The sequence below is a fragment of the Mauremys mutica genome, chromosome 9 (assembly GCF_020497125.1).
Source record: "Mauremys mutica isolate MM-2020 ecotype Southern chromosome 9, ASM2049712v1, whole genome shotgun sequence".
NCBI classification, from domain to species: Eukaryota; Metazoa; Chordata; order Testudines; family Geoemydidae; genus Mauremys; species Mauremys mutica.
Genome location: NC_059080.1, coordinates 100,973,187 through 100,993,524, shown reverse-complemented (window position 1 = coordinate 100,993,524; position 20,338 = coordinate 100,973,187). Strand labels below are relative to the sequence as shown.

General features: G+C 43.6%; 1 protein-coding gene across 8 annotated transcripts in view; it reads right to left on the bottom strand.

Annotated features, from left to right (window-relative positions):
• Positions 1-20,338, bottom strand: part of LOC123377191 (LIM domain containing preferred translocation partner in lipoma) — a 498,276-nt gene that overhangs the window by 141,362 nt on the left and 336,576 nt on the right. For all 8 annotated transcript variants that reach the window (XM_045029748.1, XM_045029745.1, XM_045029746.1 and 5 more), the window contains one exon: positions 9,522-10,220. In XM_045029748.1, coding sequence (XP_044885683.1) covers positions 9,522-10,220 — 699 coding nt within the window. The remainder of the gene's footprint in view (positions 1-9,521; positions 10,221-20,338) is intronic.

The following is a 20,338-nucleotide window of genomic DNA, read 5'->3' as shown; positions in this document are numbered from 1 at the left end:
CTTCCTACCTTTCCTTCACATGGGGATCGTTTGCAGTTGTGCCTTTAATATTGTCTCGGAGAAGCTGCCAGCTCTCCTGAACTCCTTTATCCCTTAGATTTTCTGCTCATGGGCTCTTAACTACCATCCTCTGAGTTGTCTACTTCTGCAAAGTCCGTTGTCCTTATTCTGCTGCTCTGACTCCTTCTTTTCCTTAGGATTGTGAGACCTATTATTTCATGATCGCTTTCACCTAAATTGCCTTCCACCTGCAGATTCGTGACCAATCCCTCCCTGTTGATCAGAATCAAGCCTAAAATGGCTGTCCCCCTGGTTAATTCCTCCATCTGCTGAAACAAAAAGTTGTCCCCACAACATTCCAAGAAGTTACTGGAAATTTTGTGTTTTGCTGTATTACTTATTCCAACAGATGTCTGGTTAGTTAAAGTCCTCCATTTATACCAGTCTCATGTTTGGATATTTCTGTTATTTGTTCTAGAAATGCCTCATCTACCTCCTCTCCCTGATTTGGTGGTCTATAGCAGACCCTTACCATGACATCATCCCTATTTCCCTCCTTGATCTTTACCCAGAGACTTTCAGCTGGTCTGCCTCTCAGCTCCTTCTGGACCTCAGAACAAATGTATATATTCTTGATATATAATGCAACACCTCTGTCCTTTTTTCTCTGCCTGTCCTTCCTGAACAAGCTATATGCCTGTATACCAATATTCCAGTCATGAGATTTATCCCATCAGATCTCAGTGATGCCAGTTAAGTCATAATGTACTGATACTTCCAGGTCTTCCCGTTTTTGCTTCCCACATACTACTCCTTGCAGTTGTGTAGAGACACTGCAGATTAGTATTACAATCCCAAATTTACAGAGGAGGAAACCGAGGCAGCTGCCCAAAGCTATGCCCTGAGGCAGTAGCAGGTCTGGAACTACAGAACAGGAGTCGTGAGGACTATACAACCTTACACAAAGACAATCGATGCTGAGTACAGTATGTAGGCTAAGACAATAGAACCCGTAACTAGCAGACTGCAACACCAACATAATTCACTTCCCAATTGTATCTCAAAATGCACGCAGTATATTTAAAGGCTGTTTGGTTATCATGGGTTAAACATGGTCAAATCAGAGCCCATAAATAACGTCAAGGTTGCCCCTAGTTGTATCATGTATGGAGGCATTGTCTTCAGATTATTTTAAGAAGGAGGAAGAAAGAACATCCAGGTATTATGTCAAAAGCCTCTTGCGCAATTATTCCTCTCGTGCTGCTAATCTACTGTGACAGTCTAAAGACTTCCACCGCAAAAGCCATGCTCTAAAGCTGTACATTTAAGTTGCTTTCTTTTGTAGCTCACAAGTCTTTGCTGACCTCACCTACTCCCATAACCACACACACTGTTACCTTTCACATCAACTAACTGAGCTGGTCATACAATTAACAACTCAGTTTTTTTTTTTTTACTATTTCAGGAATGCAATTCCTAAATGACTATTGCGAAGCATTCCTCTGCCCTCAGCCACTTCCTGTTTGTGAACGAAACTGAAGTTTCTAAGTCTCAAAGGAAAGGAAAGTTTATGCTGTGAGAGGAGATCTAAAAAGGCGTTAGAGTGCCGTACAGTTCACATTGGATCCCTAGAGATAAGGATGAACGTGGAAAAGTATAAATACTTTTTTATAACACTTTGCACTTCTGAAAGAGCCTTTTCATCTGAGAGTCTTGAATGGCATTACGAAGATTACTTTGCAAGAGCTCACAACAGCCCAGAGAGGGAAGTATTACATATCCCCCGTTGCAGACTGGTAAACTGAGGTGCACAAAGGAAACTTGTCCAAGGTCACAGAGCAGCGCTGAGAATAGAACCCAAGAGTCCTGATTCCAATCCCCTTGTCTCAGTTCTAGATACACTGCCTCCTTCTTTCTCCTCTTTCATTTTAACACACTTAGAGTCAAATTCACCCAGGGCCTGTGCTGGAGTCCAAAGCTCAGGCGTTGACCTATGGCCTCTCTGTGGTGAAAAAGACCTCAATGGAGGGGGTCATGGTAGAGTGAGACAAAGGTGGCTTGAGGGTGGCTGTCCACCTTCTCTGCAGTGTGGAGGACCAGGCTGTTACAGGGAAGCACATGTCCCTATGCCACCAGGAGGGAATCTAGCCCACTGATTTTATTAATTAGCAGAGAATGAAACATCTTAGTCAGAGGATTAACAGTAAGAGCATGAGTCTCAGTTAAAACGTAACTGCCGGGTGTACCTACGTTATGGTCTATGAGAGATGGCAGACAGTATCTTTCCACCATAAAAAAAAAAATCACACCCATACAAGTGGAGTGCATCAATCGTAGCTTTGGACATTGGTGAGCAAGTGTCTCTGAGCTGAAGATAAAGCATCCAAGTGAATGCCTTCGCTGCAGATTTTCAGTCAGCTGGACACCCTGGCTCAAGCAGCGGCTTGGGAAGAGTGAGAGGCAAAATAAATAAAACTGCATTATCTAGGGACCATTTTGGTCACTGGAAGCTTCATGAGACCATTATTACTGCTGATTCCAGAGGGAGATACAGAAATGCCTACTGTGGCACACTGCAACAAGGCAAATTGGTTTATGCCTGTTCTCTTCAAAGTGGTCACCATTAAAATCTTGCTAAGAGGGTCAGATAATTTGTTAGCTTTACCTCATTGCTTGCAGCATTCTCAATATTTACTATAGGGTATACCTAGAACACTGTAAATGCTGAGGTGGTGTCTAAGGCAACTGACATGTTTTCATGCTGTTGAGATCCAGATTTTGTGTAGACTAGGTGTGTTTTGTCCTTTAGCAGCAAGATCGTATAGAAGATGATCTTTCAGATATGGGAGTTCCTCCTTCAGCTAAAATAGCACTGTGGTCATGGTGCTGCAGATGCTAGGTTCTAGCCCCATCAACAACATGTGTGGAGTGGAAGATTGGTTTGGGGAAGAGGAGGGAGCTTACAAAAGATCTGGGGTTCAGGTCTGATACTGAATCGAGGCTAAAATTCAACTTTGAGTTAGATGGCACCAAAATCTCATGTGGTGTTCTTGAAAGATTCCCTTTCTCAATGGCAGAGATCTCATGAAATCAATTGTTTCATCATGAGATTTCCACCACACTGGACCAAAAACTCACTAGGTTTCATCTGCATTCACATTGGATACGGAAAACACACTGATCTTGTTTGGGATCCAACCTGCTATCAAAGCATCAGGACAGATCCAGATATGGGGACTAGAACCCCCATTCCCACTGGACCTCAGAATTAAAAAGGAGTTTGGAATTCAAGGCCTCTACGTTAGTGGCAATTTTGTTTCCCACCGCAATCTGGTTTAGTTGGATTCATGGTAACTACGACCATCAGGACTTTGCAGGAGAAAGGATACAAACAATAATGCCACTGAAATTTATAAAAACTCTCTAAAGTCCCTGTTCTGTACAAGATGTGGTGTTTACACAATGTGTGCTGGTGAGGTGTGGTGCAAGGCATCAGCATGGCATAGGAAAAGCAGCTTTGCTTTCCAATGGCAATGGCATGAGTGCATTACACAGATTGTTCCAAACGAATACCGAGAAAATGATTCTACCAGCCCTGGCCAGCTGATGAGGGTTACAAACATGCCACACTTCTACAGAACACCTTGAGAAATGCCAGAAAGAACTATTAAAAAAATTACATCAGTACTATTTTTGTTGTTTTTCCCTTTGCCTAACAGGCAGACTCTCTTGGTTAGTCTGAGTTCAACTATACAGACACCCAGTGGAAGGGAAAAATTAACACAATTCTAGGGTATGTCTATACGCCAAGTGACGACATGCCTGGAGCATGGGTAGCCATGCCCATGCTAGCTTTAATCTAGCTAGCCCTGATAACAACAGTAGCGTAGATGGGGTGGCACAGGCTTGTACTTGGGTGCCAGGGACTCTGTTCGCCTGTACTGAAACTCATTCCGCCATGTCGACACTACCATTGTTACCGCTGCTAGCTTGATTCAAGTGGCCATGAGTGTGCCTCGCTGTGCGACACTCACACCTCCATTTGTAAGGTAGACATACCCTGAAAAACCTATAAAAACATCCTAAAAACCAGTTTTCCACTTATAATGTCTCTGATTTAAAGCCTGATGTGAGCTAGGAACAACTGGCCCCCTCAGCCCTCCCCCTCTGGCCATTGGGAAGTCAGGAATCTGCCCTTGCCTGTTTCTAGCCCTGCAGTGGTGTCAAGATATCGGACTTAACATCTCCTGTATTAGCTTCATATAGAAATCGATCGGGCTGTGGATAGAATGGATCCCTGCTGCACTCTATGGGTGAGGACTATAGTGATTGTGACTATGGTCTGAGTGGAATGACTGAAGCTCTGTTAACATGATCCCACTCAACTTTGCCACATCTCTAAGGTGGGATGGCAGGACTCCATGACTGACCATACTGAATGCCTCGCAGATGTCCAGCCATGTGAGTATGGACGTATGGTCCTTCCCTGTGACCCAGAAAAGAGCATTAATTCATCAACAGGTAGTGATCAATGGGCTTGATGCCTAGTTGGCAGCTGGTATTAAGCACAGTACCCCAGAGGTCTGTCCTGGGGCCAGTTTTGTTCAACGTCTTCATTAATGAGCTGGATGATGGGATGAACTGCGCCCTCAGCAAGTTCACAGATGACACTAAACTGGGGGGAGAGGTAGGGTCCAGAGTGACCTAGACAAATTGGAGGATTGGGCTAAATGAAATCTGATGAGGTTGAGGTAGGACAAGTGCAGAGTCCTGCACTTAGGACAGAAGAATCCCATGCACTGCTACAGGCTGGGGACCGACTGGCTAAGCAGCAGTTCTGCAGAAAAGGACCTAGGGGTTACAGTGGATGAGAAGCTGGATATGAGTCAACAGTGGGTCCTTGTTGCCAAGAAGGCTAACGGCATATTGGGCTGTATTAGTAGGAGCATTGCCAGCAGATCGAGGGAAGTGATTATTCTCCTCTATTCAACACTGGTGAGGCCACATCTGGAGTACTGCATCCAGTTTTGGGGCCTCCACTACAGAAGGGATGTGGACAAATTGGAGAGAGTCCAGCGGAGGACAACAAAAATGATTTGCGGGCTGGGGCACATGATTTATGAGGAGAGGCTTAGGGAACTGGGCTTATTTAGTCCACAGAGGAGAAGAGTGAGGGGGGATTTGATAGCGGCCTTCAACTATCTGAAGGGGGGTTCCACAAAGGATGGAGCTCGGCTGTTCTCAGTGGTGGCAGATGACAGAACAAAGAGCAATGGTCTCAAGTTGAAGTGGGGTAGGTCTAGGTTGGATATTAGGCAAAACTGTTTCACTAGGAGGGTGATGAAGCACTGGAATGGGTTCCCTAGGGAGGCGGTGGAAACTCCTTCCTTAGAGGTTTTTAAGGTCTGGCTTGACAAAGCCCTGGCTGGGATGATTTAGTTGGGAATTGGTCCTGCTTTGAACAGGGGGTTGGACTAGCTGACCTCCTGAGGTCCCTTCCAACCCTGATATTCTATGATCTTAATTCATGTCTTCCTGCCATCCCTCCTCTGCGTCCTCATTTGATGCTTGATCAGGAGGAATGCAAGGTACTGGCTGCACTAAGGTGGAGCTGGAGATAACTTTTGTTGAGGTAACTCTTGATGAGCTTTTCCATTAGCTTGCCTGTGTACGTAAGGTTAGATACTGGACGGCACATGGAGAGGTTGGCTGTGTTGTCCAAAGGTGTCCTTAAGTACTGACTAGACTAGACAGTGCTTTAGGCAGGAGGTAGCTTTTCTTATTGAAGGAAGTATTCGCAGTCTCAGTTAGTAGGAGCCAGGACTGACTTTCACTAGCCAAGAATAGCCTGGATCAGAGCCGCAGGGGGTGGCGTGGTTTCCCTGCAGTGTTTCCAGGACTTACAGGTGTGTGAAGGAGCCAGATTTGGAAAGGCAAGGTGTAACATTACTGGGTCTGGGTCTGTTATAGGGTTCCTGGTGCCCTGAGAGGCTGTCTAGGTGGCAGAAGGTCTCTGAGAAACAGGCGGATAGTTCATCATAGCATGAGGTGATGGGCTATGGAATTGAGCGAAGGCATTATGGGTTAACAAGGAGATTAGTGGCCTGGAATAGTACGGTGTGGATGTCCGTTGGCGGCTACAGTGCCAAAGTGGTGGGATTTTTTTGTTTCTGATATGACCAAGGCTTAGGCTTCAAAGGATTCTCTGTGCTGGAGACTGTCTGCTACCGCTTGTGTTTTCCACTGCGGATAGTTTTGTGCCAAAATATCAGTGGGCTGTGGCTGATCAGTGGTCAGTGACTCATTATGGTCTTCAGTTTCATGACCTATGAGTGGGGTGGAGTTACCTGCAGGGATGTTTTCGAATCTGATTCTACGTAGGAGGGGGCAGAATGCAGTGGGAAAAATGGAGGATCATGTGATAAATGGTATTTGTCACAAGGTTCCACATTTTAATCACATGGTTCTGCAACTGATCATATGGATATCCCCACGACATATGAAGCAGATTAGAGAGAGAGAGGCAGGAATTCCCTAGTGAAATATTAAGGTTTAAATGAGGACAATGCTTCATCAGTTCATTTCCTAATTATGACTTGGGCATTAAAATTAACAGAATTGCTACAAAAGGCAATTCAACAAAACAATTCAACACAAACTTGGACTGATCCGACTCATCTGGCATTTTCACTTCCTAAGTGCAACTCATTGTTCTGCGTGGGCTTGAAGGAACAGTACAGTCTTGGGTTTTTTGTTTGTTCCCATACCAAGCTAGATTTGCTTTGGATCAACAGCAACTTCAACATAATTAGCAAGTGGCACATTGCCTGCTCCTGCTTCAGGCTGTCAGAGACAGAACCACCAGCCATGATCCTCTTCCCAGGCATGTTGCAAACCAAAAGCCGTTTTTCATAAAAAACCAACACGTTTTGAATGAAAAATTTCAGTCAGTTCTAGTTCTAGGCCATGGTGTGCTGCTGAAATGAATACCATGCACTTCTGGGTGTCGCTGGATTTGTTACCACACCCCTTTCATTCTGCATGTACATTACATTAAGAATCCACTAGTATTAATAACATTTAAAAATGATGTTATGCCCTCAGATCCTCTGGGTCATTCCCTTCAAAGGAATAAGATTCTTACAGGTCTTATTCCATTTTATGAGACATAAATTAATGTCTGTTTCTTACCCTGGGTTAATACTCATTTTACTCAATTAAAGATCTCAATAAACAAACCTCAAACAAATGTATGAAGCGTAAACAAGCTAAGACTCCTCATGCATCTACAGCGATTTCTCCAATGGATGTCATGGGCGTAACATTTTCAGCAACTTTTCCTTGATACGAAATCATTCCAAAAAGTTGGTTCATCGGAATAAGCCAGATTGCGAAAGGAGAGAGAGAAGATGCAGTCTAGTGAAACAATGCTGCTTTTCTGGCCAATGACAAAAGGGTCATTCCGAAGGGGTGGGTGTATTTACTGGACACTTCCTATTATCTTGGAAGATCTCCATCAATTCTACTCTGCTTCTTACTACTAAGTAATGCCCAGCTTCCTCTACGACTATTCAGGATAGTAGTCGTGCCCATGCTGAAACTGGATAGCAACGTGCCTTCAGCAGGCTACGAAGGAAATGAAATTCCCAAAGGGATTTATGTATCAATAAGTGGAAAGGATGTTTTGCAGAAGAAATGATAAATTATAAATATAAACTTAAGCTAAATTGGCTTGTCCCTTCCAGCTTTGTATTGCAAATACGGCTGCAAGATTCACGCTGTTCATGGTGAGACGCAATTTATGTTTCCACAGAGACACTGAGCTATGGTTCTTCTGTAGTGCTTGGGCCAGCTCCTTAGCTGATATAAACTGATGTCATCCCACCAATTTACACCACCGATGGCTCTGGCCTAAGCAGTACAATACTTGTTAAAAAACATCAGCTCTACCTAATATCAGACATGTGACATATACAGCATCGCCTCCCCTCCTGTGCTCACAGCTCTGCGGAAGAAAAAAAGTTAATTAGTAAGGTTGCAACACAGTCTGCTGGCAAGGACTTTTATTTGTTGCTTTGTCTATCCTGACTTGAGAAACCCAGAGCTTCCCTGCTTTGAAGAGTTCCTGAATTCAGGAAACTGGAATGAAATCTGGCTACTAAAAAAGGCTGGGTGGACCGAACGAAGGCAAGGTCGATGGAAGGAGCTTTTTGTGTTTTGTTTTGTAACTATTTAGCATTTTTCTCTCAGCATTAAAAGGCTAGAGGCGAGTTCTGCACTGAGGCAAATCAAGATAGCCTGTGACAGCAATGCTTTCATTGGCGCGGGATTTGAGCCCAGCTGTCTTCAGGCCTCGGCGAGCGCAAAGCAATGAACGCGCACAGGTATCGCTCCCATTGTGGGGAGGTTAGAGCACTCGTGTTAATAGCACACCGTCAAGATAAAATCCAAATGCACGGTTACAACAGAGGGTGGAATTTGGCTCCATGTACATGAATAACTATCTTTTACATACGGCAACAGCAGCTTAGATTTTACAAATTTACTTACTTTTCACTGCTGACGCTGTTTTCAAACACCTCACCAAGGCCTCAATCCTGAACCTGGATCTGCACAGCCAGGCCCCTGTATCCACAGGAACAGCTTTTGAAGGAAATGGGGCTCTGCTTGTATAGACCTGGTTCTTGGATCAAGGCCTAAGCAGTGAAACCAGATGGGTGAGTTTAACTTTCTCTGTCTAGTCAGTTTCACATTAAGAGGCCTCTTCGAAGGGCTCCTTTGCTTTGACACTTGTTGGAACGGATGGGCAGCACACGCGGAAGCTTTTCATGGTCGCCAAGCTTGGTGTAGGAAAACATTTGTGTGTGGTTTCAGGGGTAAGGATCTTTACGCAATGATGCACAGAATCGCTTAAATCACATTCAATGAACAACACTGTTCCCCCTCTCCCCGCCTCCAATTTTAAGCACATGGACAGGAATAATTCCCCCCCCCTGGTAACTGGAGAACAAAACAGACCCAACAGTGTACGTGACCCCAAGTCTTTGTCAGTAATCTCTTAATCAATCTTAGGAGAATCAGGTCTGAAAGATCAGGGCATCATGAAGCCACATAATTACATGTCCTATTAATTGGGATGATGAGTTTTAAAGTTTCAGAGCTTAACGTTCCTCTGCCCTGCAGGGTGAATTCTGTTGAATATCACTGCATTCCTGAAATGAGACACTGTCACCCCACAGGAAAGGTGGAATTTCTAAGACCCCGGCACTTGTATTTTCAAACCAGATGAAAGTTCCCATTTTTCTACCAGTCAGTTACAAAAAAAAAAAAAGCCAATTAGAGAAAACACCAGCCCTGGCTCTTTCTGTGCCCTCTGTAGCCCCCTGTCGACAGGACACAAAGATGTATTTGTCAATCCCATTAGCTCAATACGCCGTTCAATAACTAACAAGACTGAAAAACCACACGGCTTTTGCCATGGCCAAACCAAGCCTCAGAGCAGCTGTCTGTCTCTCTCTTACCTTTGGCTGCATGGATGGTGGAGGAGGTGCCAACACCGGATCCGTAATGTAGGTCTTCTTTGTGCTGGGCGGTTGGTACGGCCCTGGTGGATTTTGGGCCATGGTGTTAGCTGTGGGATAGGCCGGCTCGGGCTTCCAGGTGTTTTGCGGCACATAGGATGGTTCTGAGCCATTTCTTCCTCCATATCCAGGGCCTGCAGGGTAGTAAAGATCTTGATACCGCCCCTGTGAAGGTGCATAGCCATAGCCAGGCTCCGAAGGACGTGCAGGCTGGGGAGCATACCCATAGTCAGGGCCACGAGGCTGAGATGGAACATACTGAGCTGGCCCCGGGGGGCGTGCTGGCAGAGGAGCGTAGGACTGGTTTGAACCCAGCCCGTACTGAATGGGCGGTGGGCCAGGTGGCTGGAAGTGAGGGCTTGGCTGGGCTGTTTTCACCTGTACGTTGAACGCCGGTCGGGTGGGAGTGGACGCGGTGATATAAGAAGCTGGAACTGGCTGTGGCTGAGGTTTTAGTGTACCAACAGGAGTAACTGGGACTGGGGCGGGCGGAGCAGCAGGTTGCACCGGTGCCTTGGCAGTAGACTTCTTGGTGGCAGTCAGAGGCGGCTGGTTGGGAATGATCATCCGCTTGTGCCCAGTAACCGGAGTAGATCCCGGGGGAGAAGTAACTGGGGAGCCGGTGGCAAACCCAGAGCCCTGTGGAACAATAAGAGGAGAAAAATCTTATCACCAGCAAGAAGGAAACATACAGCTGGTAAAACCAAGCAGCCAGGGTTAGATGGAAATAGGATTTTATAGCACCAGCTGCACAGCCACAGAAACTGCTAAGTAAAGCAGGAATGTACCTGGACTACACATTATAAAATGGTAATAGCAGAGCAGGGCAAAACCCGTGCAACAGAACAGAACTGCCAAGCAGGATATTTCCACTTTTCTCTGGGATTTTGACTCTACAAAAAAACTGCCTTAAACAAAAGTAATTGCTGGAGAATAAGATGAGGGGAGCCAACATGAATAGCTGTAAAGATTCCTGTAAAATAAGAGAGCTCTGAAATGGAAAGGTCTCTGAAATGTGTTCACGAGATCCTGCCCATTGATAAGGCGGCTCCTTTTAATACACAGAAGGCAGTGCAAAGGGATGGATTAAAAGCAACTCCCAAGGAAGTGTTCCCAAAGCAATACACATTACCCCAGATCAAATGCCAAAGGAAAATCCAGAGCTATGCTAATATACACATATGAAGCCTGGTTCTGCTCTCAGTTATGCTGGTGTGAATCTGGAGTGATTGCAGTGAGGTGTAAGTGCAGAGGGAGGCCAGCAGTCCTGAAGGCTTAAGTCCTCTGAATCCAGTGTGAACAGGACTGGGATTCAAGAGACATTGGTTCTGTTCACAGCTCTGCCATGGATGTGCTGTGAGATCAGGCCTGTCCCTGGGACTCAGTGGACAAATGCAGAATTAGTGAAACAAGAACTGAGCAATGGACTGAGGGGATTTTAGGTCTCATGTGTGTAAAACATTTGTTTGTTTTGGTTAAGACCTATTTAACCCCACTGCCTAATGAAAGGACATCTTTGCTGATGATCCAAGACAACCAAAAAAAGGGTGGGAAAGTTCTTAAAATTCACCTAGTTTTCCTCTTTTTCTTTTGAAAATTTTATATATTTTCCCTGCTTTCATTATAGAGAGGAAGAAGCAGAAAAGTGAAGAAATGCAATTTTTAAAAATTTCCTTTGCTTGTCACTTTTAAATTGGTCTTAAATGGTTTCCCAAGCTTCTGTTGAGCTTTCTGCATGAGAATGAATTTCACCCCAAATCAATTCTATAATCTAAGAGTCAGTTTCAGCCTTAGTGGAGGCAGATGCAATGAATGGACCCCAGGGTGGTCTACAGTAAGGCTGCATTCAACTTTAGGCAAATATCTGATCCCACAGATTACCAATCTTGTATGAGTTGCTACCAAACCCTGTGGAAAGAGGGGCACTATAGAATTTATAGACCCTTCGTAAGTTGCATACGTAAAATACCATTCAGCCTCCCGTACACAACATCCAAACAACCATGGGATTCCTGGGACGGACAGTAAAGTGAGCGGGGTAGAAAGATGTAGGAGTGAGCATAGAGAAGCTATGGGTATCAGAGGGGTCGCCGTGTTAGTCTGGATCTGTAAAAAGCGGCAGAGAGTCCTGTGGCACCTTACAGACTAACAGACGTATTGGAGCATGAGCTTTCGTGGGTGAATACCCGCTTCGTCAGACGCATGCGTTAGTACAATACGTCTGTTAGTCTATAAGGTGCCACAGGACTCTCTGTTGCTTTTACGGGTAGGAAGTGACTCAGGGCCTGGCAGGTGAGGGAAGGAGCTTATTTGCTCACCTAATGAGAAACTGCCCAGGGAATGTGCCGGAGCATGCTAGAAACTTGCCAGTTTCGCCCGCGTGTTTTGTTCTTGTAAATGAATACTTGCCCACTTGTTGTCACGGGATGAAAGGGCCGAAACGCAGCAGAGCGTCCGTACAGCACCCCCACGAACGTGCTTTTCGCGGGGCAGAGCGGGGAGAAGCTGGATAATGTTTTAATGACAATGGGCTATGAGAGGGCTAGTGGGTGGGGAGAGAGGCCCTGTTCACCAAACCTGTGCACCACTTTTGTGTTTGAAAAACAGGCTCTGAGAGAAGATAACGAGGGACCGCTGCAAAAACACAAGTAGAGTTTAAATCGGCACGAGAATTCGACAGTTTTAACCCTTCCAACCCACAATATGGGATTTTCTCTCTCTTTCTTTGTAACTACATTTAGTGTGTTGATTACAGACCCCGGGGTCCCCCCTTGCAGGCCAGGAACAAGGCAGACTTGGTGTTGTTCAGGGAAGGCACTCTCCATCCCAGACAGCCCCCTGGGCCTATTGACCGGGGCGATATAGTCCAAAAAGGGCACAGAATGGAGTCCAAATGAACAAAGAAAAGAGCACAGGGAGCAGATCTCCCTCTCGCAATGTGGTCTAACCATGGTTAGAGCAGGGGACCGGGAGCAAGGGGACCTGGGCTATATTCCCCCCTCTTCCTGGTAGACAAGTAGCTGAGGGCTGTACTGTGTCCCCCAAACCACAGTCTGCATTCGGATGGAGGAAATCTGCACCAGGAGGAGTCACCAGAGGCAGTCAGCATGACTCGCCCTGAATTCCTCTGGCAGTGTTGGGGGGTGGGGGGTGGGGGGGGGCAGGGCAAAACCAGTGCATAGGGTGTGGTAGAGAAAGGGGGAAGGGCTATGGCGTTTGGGGGAGTCTAGCACTTCTGAGAGCACAAAAGCTCCCTGGGAGGACAAAGACAAGTCCCGTGTCTGTCCCGTGAGCAGGGGCAGAAGGAGAAAAGGTTTCTTGACCCCTTTCGTCTACCCCCACACAGGGCTGGCCACTATCTGGCCTTCAGCATCTCTGGTTACACACACGACTATTCACCAGTGTCTCAGCCCTCGTTCTGAAATGGGGGTTCTCCAGGGTAAGGTAACACCAAGGTGCTAAGCCAATAGGAGCTGGAGATGGTGCAGGATTCTCTCTCAGGTGGTTCATATTTAAAGGCACCACAGAAGAAGGGATTTGGAGGAGGAGAGAAAGGTGCTCAGATACCAAGGGGCCGTGTGTGATCTAGACAGCCAATGGCAGGCAGGTGAGATGGGTAGATGGATTTGTCTATGTATATGTGGGTGTGTCAGATAGATGGGGGATTAGTATAATGAAGGGGACAGTTCTGCACATACCATAAGCAGCAGCCCAGAAATACACAGGAAGGAATGAGTGGGGGGAGTGGGGGAAGAGGACTCTTGGAAGCTTATTTATGTATCCCTCTTTCCAGCAACACCTGCATGGCCTGCTTCAAAAGCATCACATTTGCGAGTGACCAATCCCACCAAAACATACCTGTGGTATTCTCTAAGGTTGTTTCCAAACTAATGCGGGCTATTCTGCTGTTTGCGTACTAGGGGAAAGCACCTAGTGCACTTTGCAAATGCAAATTTCAGTCATGTCTGTTACCATCACCTCCTTCCTGCAAATTAATATTGCAAAGACAGAGTAAACCAGAAACCCCAGATGCTAACAAACAGAGTTGAAGACAGAAACAAAAGCAGGAAGGAATTATATTCAGAACCACCGCTACTGTCAAAAATAAAACAAAATCAGAGGGTTTTTTTAAATGGGAAAAAACACAAGAGCCTTGTTAATCACAGATGGAAGTAACCTAAATGTACTGCCTCTTTTATGAGTGAGTTAGTCCGGCAGCAGAAAGGTGAACTAACAGTCACAAAATCAAGTGAAGCTTGCATTCAGTGCACAAGGGGGAAAATACTTAAGTAGACAATACCTTGGTTTAGGATAAGGAAATCATTTTAAACCAGCAACTCCTGTCTCTTTAAATGAAGTGGAAGTGTATACATTTCTGCATATACATTAAGAGTTTCCAGTACAGCAGATAATCAAGATGATACGATGTTGGTTGTACAAAGGGTTCAGGCCCGAGGAGCCTGATTTTCAAAGTTGCTACCGGGATGCATTTCCAAAGCCTAAAGGTCTACGTGAATATTGACTGTCATACAAGTTATTTATGCATGCTTAAATTTAGGCTACTTTGATGTCTCACTTTAAAAAGTCCTATCTTCATCCTTAGCACCTAAATACATTTAAAAATCCAGCCCAAAGAATTTACAGTCTAATAAAATGTGTTAATCCAGTAGATTGACTTATTCTCTATCAAGATCCCACTGCAAATTTGTATTTCATTCCCAAGAAATGCAAATGTTTTTATGGCATGCACTGTACACAAATCAGCAGCTGCACCCATATGGTACAGCTGTATTTGTGTGGATACAGCTTTAATAGCTAGCTACCCAGGCAGCAGCCAGATATTTGAGGAGTCCTCCCAGACATTTCACTGAAAGACAATCATGGAGAAGTCTAATAGTCTTTGTCTCAGGCTGGATTGAAAAGAAGGGGCCCAGGTTTTGCATATGCCATGAAGCAACCAGAAGAGCACTAGATAATTCTCAATTTTATTTCTTTCTGCCCCACTGCCCCCCTCTGCACCTGCTACAGAATTCAGGTGGGTTGGACGGGGAGGAGGGGAGTGATCAGCATGGTCATTACTGTTTCCTTTAACGATTTCTTGTGGACTCGGACATGACACTAGCTTGAAACGTAAGGAAGGAAGTGGTGGAGGAAGGAGGATGACAACAACCAGGCCTCCAGCACTCTATCTTGGAGGACAACTTTCAGCAAGTTACAAGTGCAAAGCAAAAACAGACAAAAATCTTAATTCTAAGCTCAACACATGGACCAAATGATGTGGGCAGATCACAGTCTTCCATTTACAGCACTGCATTCATTCTGGAGAGCTCAGGAACATCTAAGAAGCGTAGAAGCCTGTCAGGCTACCACTGTAACTTCATCAACCGACCCAATTCGTTCCCAGCGTACATCTGGTATGGCCAGTAGCATTATGCCAGGGATGAATTGAGCTTATGTTCTTTGGGTCCAGATTTACTTTTCATTTGTTCTCCCCTGTGATGGAATTGCGGGTTCCAAGAAAACATTGCCACAAGACTATTACTGCTTTGAGCTTTTGGGGTGACCTGACATGAATGAGGAAGATTACCTGAGAGATGGCATGGCTTCCAAAGGGAGGATATATTAATTTGGATAAGTAACCTGACCTAATGACCATGGAATTACTGATGTTAAAATTACCATCCATATCTGAATCGTCAGATCTCAAACTTTGCCCAGGAAGGTTCCCGATTTCATTATAGAAACCAAAGCAATATTTTAGCCACTGAACAGCATAGGGGGATCAAGGTGCTATCACCTTTTACATAAAAGCAACACAAACAGTTGGCCTAAATACTTTTAACTTTGATAGACAACAAAAGGATATCGCTTTAGTTTAATTCATTGAGAAATCTCGTTATGATTAAAATGGACTTGTCTCACAAATCCACCAGTCTGGTTCAGCTAGCTGAGCCATCTACCATAAATTATCTACAGGAATGCATGACATTGCCACATAAAAACAAATACCTTGATAGATCTTGGCCAAAAATGCAACAAAGGTTGTTGACCATAAACATAAACAACTAAACCTTTTATCAACTCATCTCGTGATATTCCAATAACTTCCATCCCTTATGACTGCAAAGAGAAAACAGAGCCATTTTGGACTCCAGAACTGTGTGGCAATGGCTTTCTACATTTGCTGAAATTTGTGGCTTATGGGCTCAACAGTAAACATCATGAGCTGGCATGCCAGAGTCCCGCCGTCAGCTCTGAAGGCAGAACTGTTGAATACAACCCAGGAAAAGATGACCACAAACGGGATGAAGTGATGCCACGTGAACAACAAGTCAGTACATGCAGAGGAATGGAGAAACGAGCTCAGGAACATGGTTTTTGCAGGATGCCAGTTTAGCAATGCCAGGAAGCTCACAGTAGCACGATGTTCAGCAACGAATGTCGTACTTTGCTTGGCACAGGCAAGTAATTGCTTTGCCAGCCACAGGTGAAACTCCCCACCCCCATATATTAGCAAAGTACTGATAAGTGAAGTATTTTATGACTGATGCTATTGCTAAGCTTATCAAAGCTTATACACTTAAAGTATCATTATTAAGCCATCCTCAGACTTATGAAGTTTTCCTCTTATTGCTACAATATGATATTTATAGTTGAATGGAAATAGGATTCAAGATACTGTAGTTCATAGTTATGATGAGGGTGAAAAGGAATGTACAGAGAATGCAGCTCTCTCTATGACTATCTGTAATGACCATATGAGCTACAGAAAATGAGCGTATACTAAGAAAGTGAGAGTATGTATACATATAAAATAGACATCCAAACCCACACACCCCTTCTAGAACAGTACTGTAGAACTTAATAGAAAATGATAGCATTTCTTTAAGGGTTTTAAGCCATCCCACAAAAATCTATAGCAGGCAAGGAATTCTATATTACATTCTATAGAAGAGTCATCCTCCCATCTCTTCTCAACCCTTCCCCCCGCTAAAAAAATTACAAAAATGAAATAATTTTCCACTAAATTCTGTAGGTTTCTTTTGTAAAGAGCAATTTCTATAGAACATTGTTGGTTTCACCCTTTTTCAACTTTATATGGCATTAAAATGATGTGTATTTACCCACATGAAAATAATGAAATACATATATACTCATATAGCACTTGCTTTGGGGTTTTATTACTTAATTTCATATTTCTTGTTCAGGATTCCATTTATTTGTAATATCGCTTGCACTTAATTTTAAATTTATTCATATTTTCAAACTCAAAGAGCCAGTTAACCCAACTTTTAAAAAAAATCATCTTTCCGCAAAAAATCGGAATGACGATGATGTCTCGTCACTTCCTGCGCAACCATCTGCTTTTGTTCCTCTTCTCCGTATTTTTTGCACTCTACGCAAACAGGAGTGCAGAAGAGTAAAAGCAGCAGTGGACTAGTCTGTGCTCATGTAACATCTGCTTTCTTAAAGTTCAATCATGTCAGTGAACCGCTCATCTGCCAATACTGAGAGCGAGTTACAAAATGATTTGAATTACTAGCATGAATGGTTAGGACGAGAGAGAAACGATGGAACCTTTGGAAAAAATAGCAGCCTAAAAAAACAATGACAAGGAGACGTCTGAAGTCGCTTTTTTTCTTTTTTACCCAGCATGAACACCCACCTTTTCTGTTGACTGATGATTTCCAGCCAGCAAACCAGATTAGAGTAGTTTGTCAGATGGTTCCATTTGATTCTAGCCCACTGCCCGTGTAAAGGGTGTTCTTTTACTTAACAGCTGTCTATGTTATCATGGCCGGTTACAGAATTTTAATGTCCACAATCATTTCTGCTTCCAAGAAGCTCATAAATATATCTGATTTGAGAGAGAGAGAGAGAGAGAGCAAACAACATATAACATACATATAATTGAACATGCGGTGTGGAACTTATACATGTGGGGACAAAACCATATTATATATATATTAGTTTCATCCCCATATATATATAATTTCCATACCACATTTTCAGTTATATGCATATGTTTTTACAGACAGACAGACAGACTTTATATACATACCACCACCCCCCACACATATACTACATTCTGGAACTGATGGGGCAAGTTGACCCACCATAGCATGTTCAATTTAAAATCCAGAATAGTATTAAAACAAATCTGGGAAATGAAAGAGAAGCATAATTTTGTTACAGCACAGAATATCATCTCTCAAACAATGATACTCAAGTAAAAAGCTATCTAGATACTTACAGAGAACACTGTTTCTTTATTAAATGAAATGGGAATTAGGGTCATTTCCTAACAATTTCATAGAAATGGGATCTATTATTCAATTTGTTGCTAATAAGGTATTTACTTAAAGACACATTACTTTGATAGAAATGTAGCATCTGGTCTGGTACTTTTGTTTTCCAGACGTCATATCAACCTAAAACGTCTATGTAAAGTAATAATGGATTCATTGCCTCACTAGGCTTGGCTCACTTGGAAATTGCATTATCAATTAATCTACCTAAATCTACCCAGGGAAACAAAATCCACTCACAGGCGATTGTAATTCTAATATAAAAAACCCAACAGCTCCTTCCCATTCGTCTCCAGAATGCAAGAGCTATGTTTTTCAAACGGCTGCATATTGCTGAATGAGGTGACTACTGAAAATCAACTTTTGTCCAGACAACTTAATACCATGCCTTAGTTTAACACCAGGTTTCTTTATACACTGCACTTCTCCCAACTCAGCAGGTTTTTTTTTAAAAGAAGTCAATTAAACTTCAGCAATGATGACCTGATGAGCTCTATTCAGTAATGATTTATAATTGTCTTCACTTATACTGTTCTTAAATCAAAATCAGATCTCGATACTTTTGCTTCACGACTACTGATTGAGCTAAACGTATCAGGGTGGAATTTAGCTAAGGGGTAGAATATTCTGTAATACCTACAATACCTGGGTTACATTTAAAAAGACACAACAGGCCAGATTATGAGCTCAACTACACAAGTGTCAATGTAAAGTAAATCCCTTGACTTCAATTTACTTTGGTTTTACATAGGTGTAACTGATCAGAACCTGGCTCATTGTTCCCTACACATTTGGATGGTTAATACATTTAAAAATCACCCCCCTCGCCCTCCCCGAAATGTATTGCAGGTTTCTATGCAAACTGTAATGAACCTCAGAGATAACACCTCCTCTAGGTAATAATTATCATGCTCTGCTGAAAAGTGAACAGGAAAAATGATCTCTTCTTTTCATATTGCTGTAACCTAAACCAAAGCAAATGGAATTTATAATCTATGCTAAATATAGGCTGCACTGGCATCAGACTGCAGCACCCCTGAGAAGTGAATCGAATGCATAATAGCAATGGTATCTAACAATGAATCTCTCTAGGTCAACCGTTTATAGGGACCCATATACAATTACACCAAACACTTTTGCACATGGGATTAAAAACATGCCGTCCAATTTAAGACAGAAATTCTCCTCACCCTCTATTTCTTTTACCTCAATGTATGTTGTTTCTATTAATTTTGTATTTATTTATTGACAATGACATCTAAATTATGCATTCATGTGGTAGCTGAATAAATACATACTGATGGCTATTGGGATTTATAGCTTAACTGATTTTGACATTTTAAACTTAACAATTTGAAACAATGACTTTCTAGCCCGGGGGGAGAAGCTTTGGGACTTAACAGAGTAGAGATTCTAGCTACCCTAGCAGCTTGGCTCCCACAATGTTCAAAACAAGAGACAGGCCCCATCCAAAGGCCCATTTGTGGGCACCCAAAACCTCTGAACACCAGAGCCAAGCGTTGCGGCTTTCATGGACGTTTGTCTTGGGCCAAAGCAAAACACCAGGTCTGAAATTGGGGGGCGGGGAGGAGAGTTGCAGAGGAGAATTTAGGTTTGGAACCATTTCTAGCTCCAACTGATCTTCATCGTGTTTTTTCCTGCTTCATTAAATTATTTTAAGTTTCCTTTAAAAAAAAAATCATAATGCACAGGTCAAAAATTCCTGGCATCCTAAGAAGTCAATGAATCTCTCCTACTTACAACCCATAAAAATTCACAGAGAGACCAGTCATTAAAACACAAAGCAATGCCATTCGATAAGCTTTCAGAAAGGTAATTCTAATCCTTGTGGACTTTTTGAATGCTCTAGATGAGTCATGGGCATCTCTGTGGAATTGTAAAAAACGAAGGTTAAAGTAGATTAATCCCCCCCCCCCCGCCCCTTGAATTTACAAGTACAGCTTTAAGTGTGGTTTGCCAGAGAAATGAGGTAGCTGCAGAGCACAGCTTCTCTTGCCCTGACCAAGAAAGCTGCCCGCACCCAAAGTTCACCTTTGCCGAAAAGCTAGAGAGAAACCACATCACAGAAAAATGTAATTGTTAAAGCCTCACAGGGCAGGTGATGTAAAAATCAATATTCCACTTAAATGGCACAAAGCAAGTTTTGTCAAAGGCCAAAGGATCAGGGCTGCGCTATAGTGGAGGCGGGGCGGAGAGGTCGGCAACAGACAGGAGGGAGGAGAAAAATCAGGGATATTGGCCCAGGAGCAGGGACAGGAGAAATAAGACCCAAAGCAATCAAAGGGTTAAAATGAAAAGAGACAAGTGAAAGAGGCAGCCCAGGAGACTTTGAGGGGCAGGTTGGAATTTCTGCCAGGTGGCGTGTACAGGTGAAATTTACCCTATCCCCCAAGCCTCCCTAGGGCCAGGGTGAGGGGCTGCCCGTTT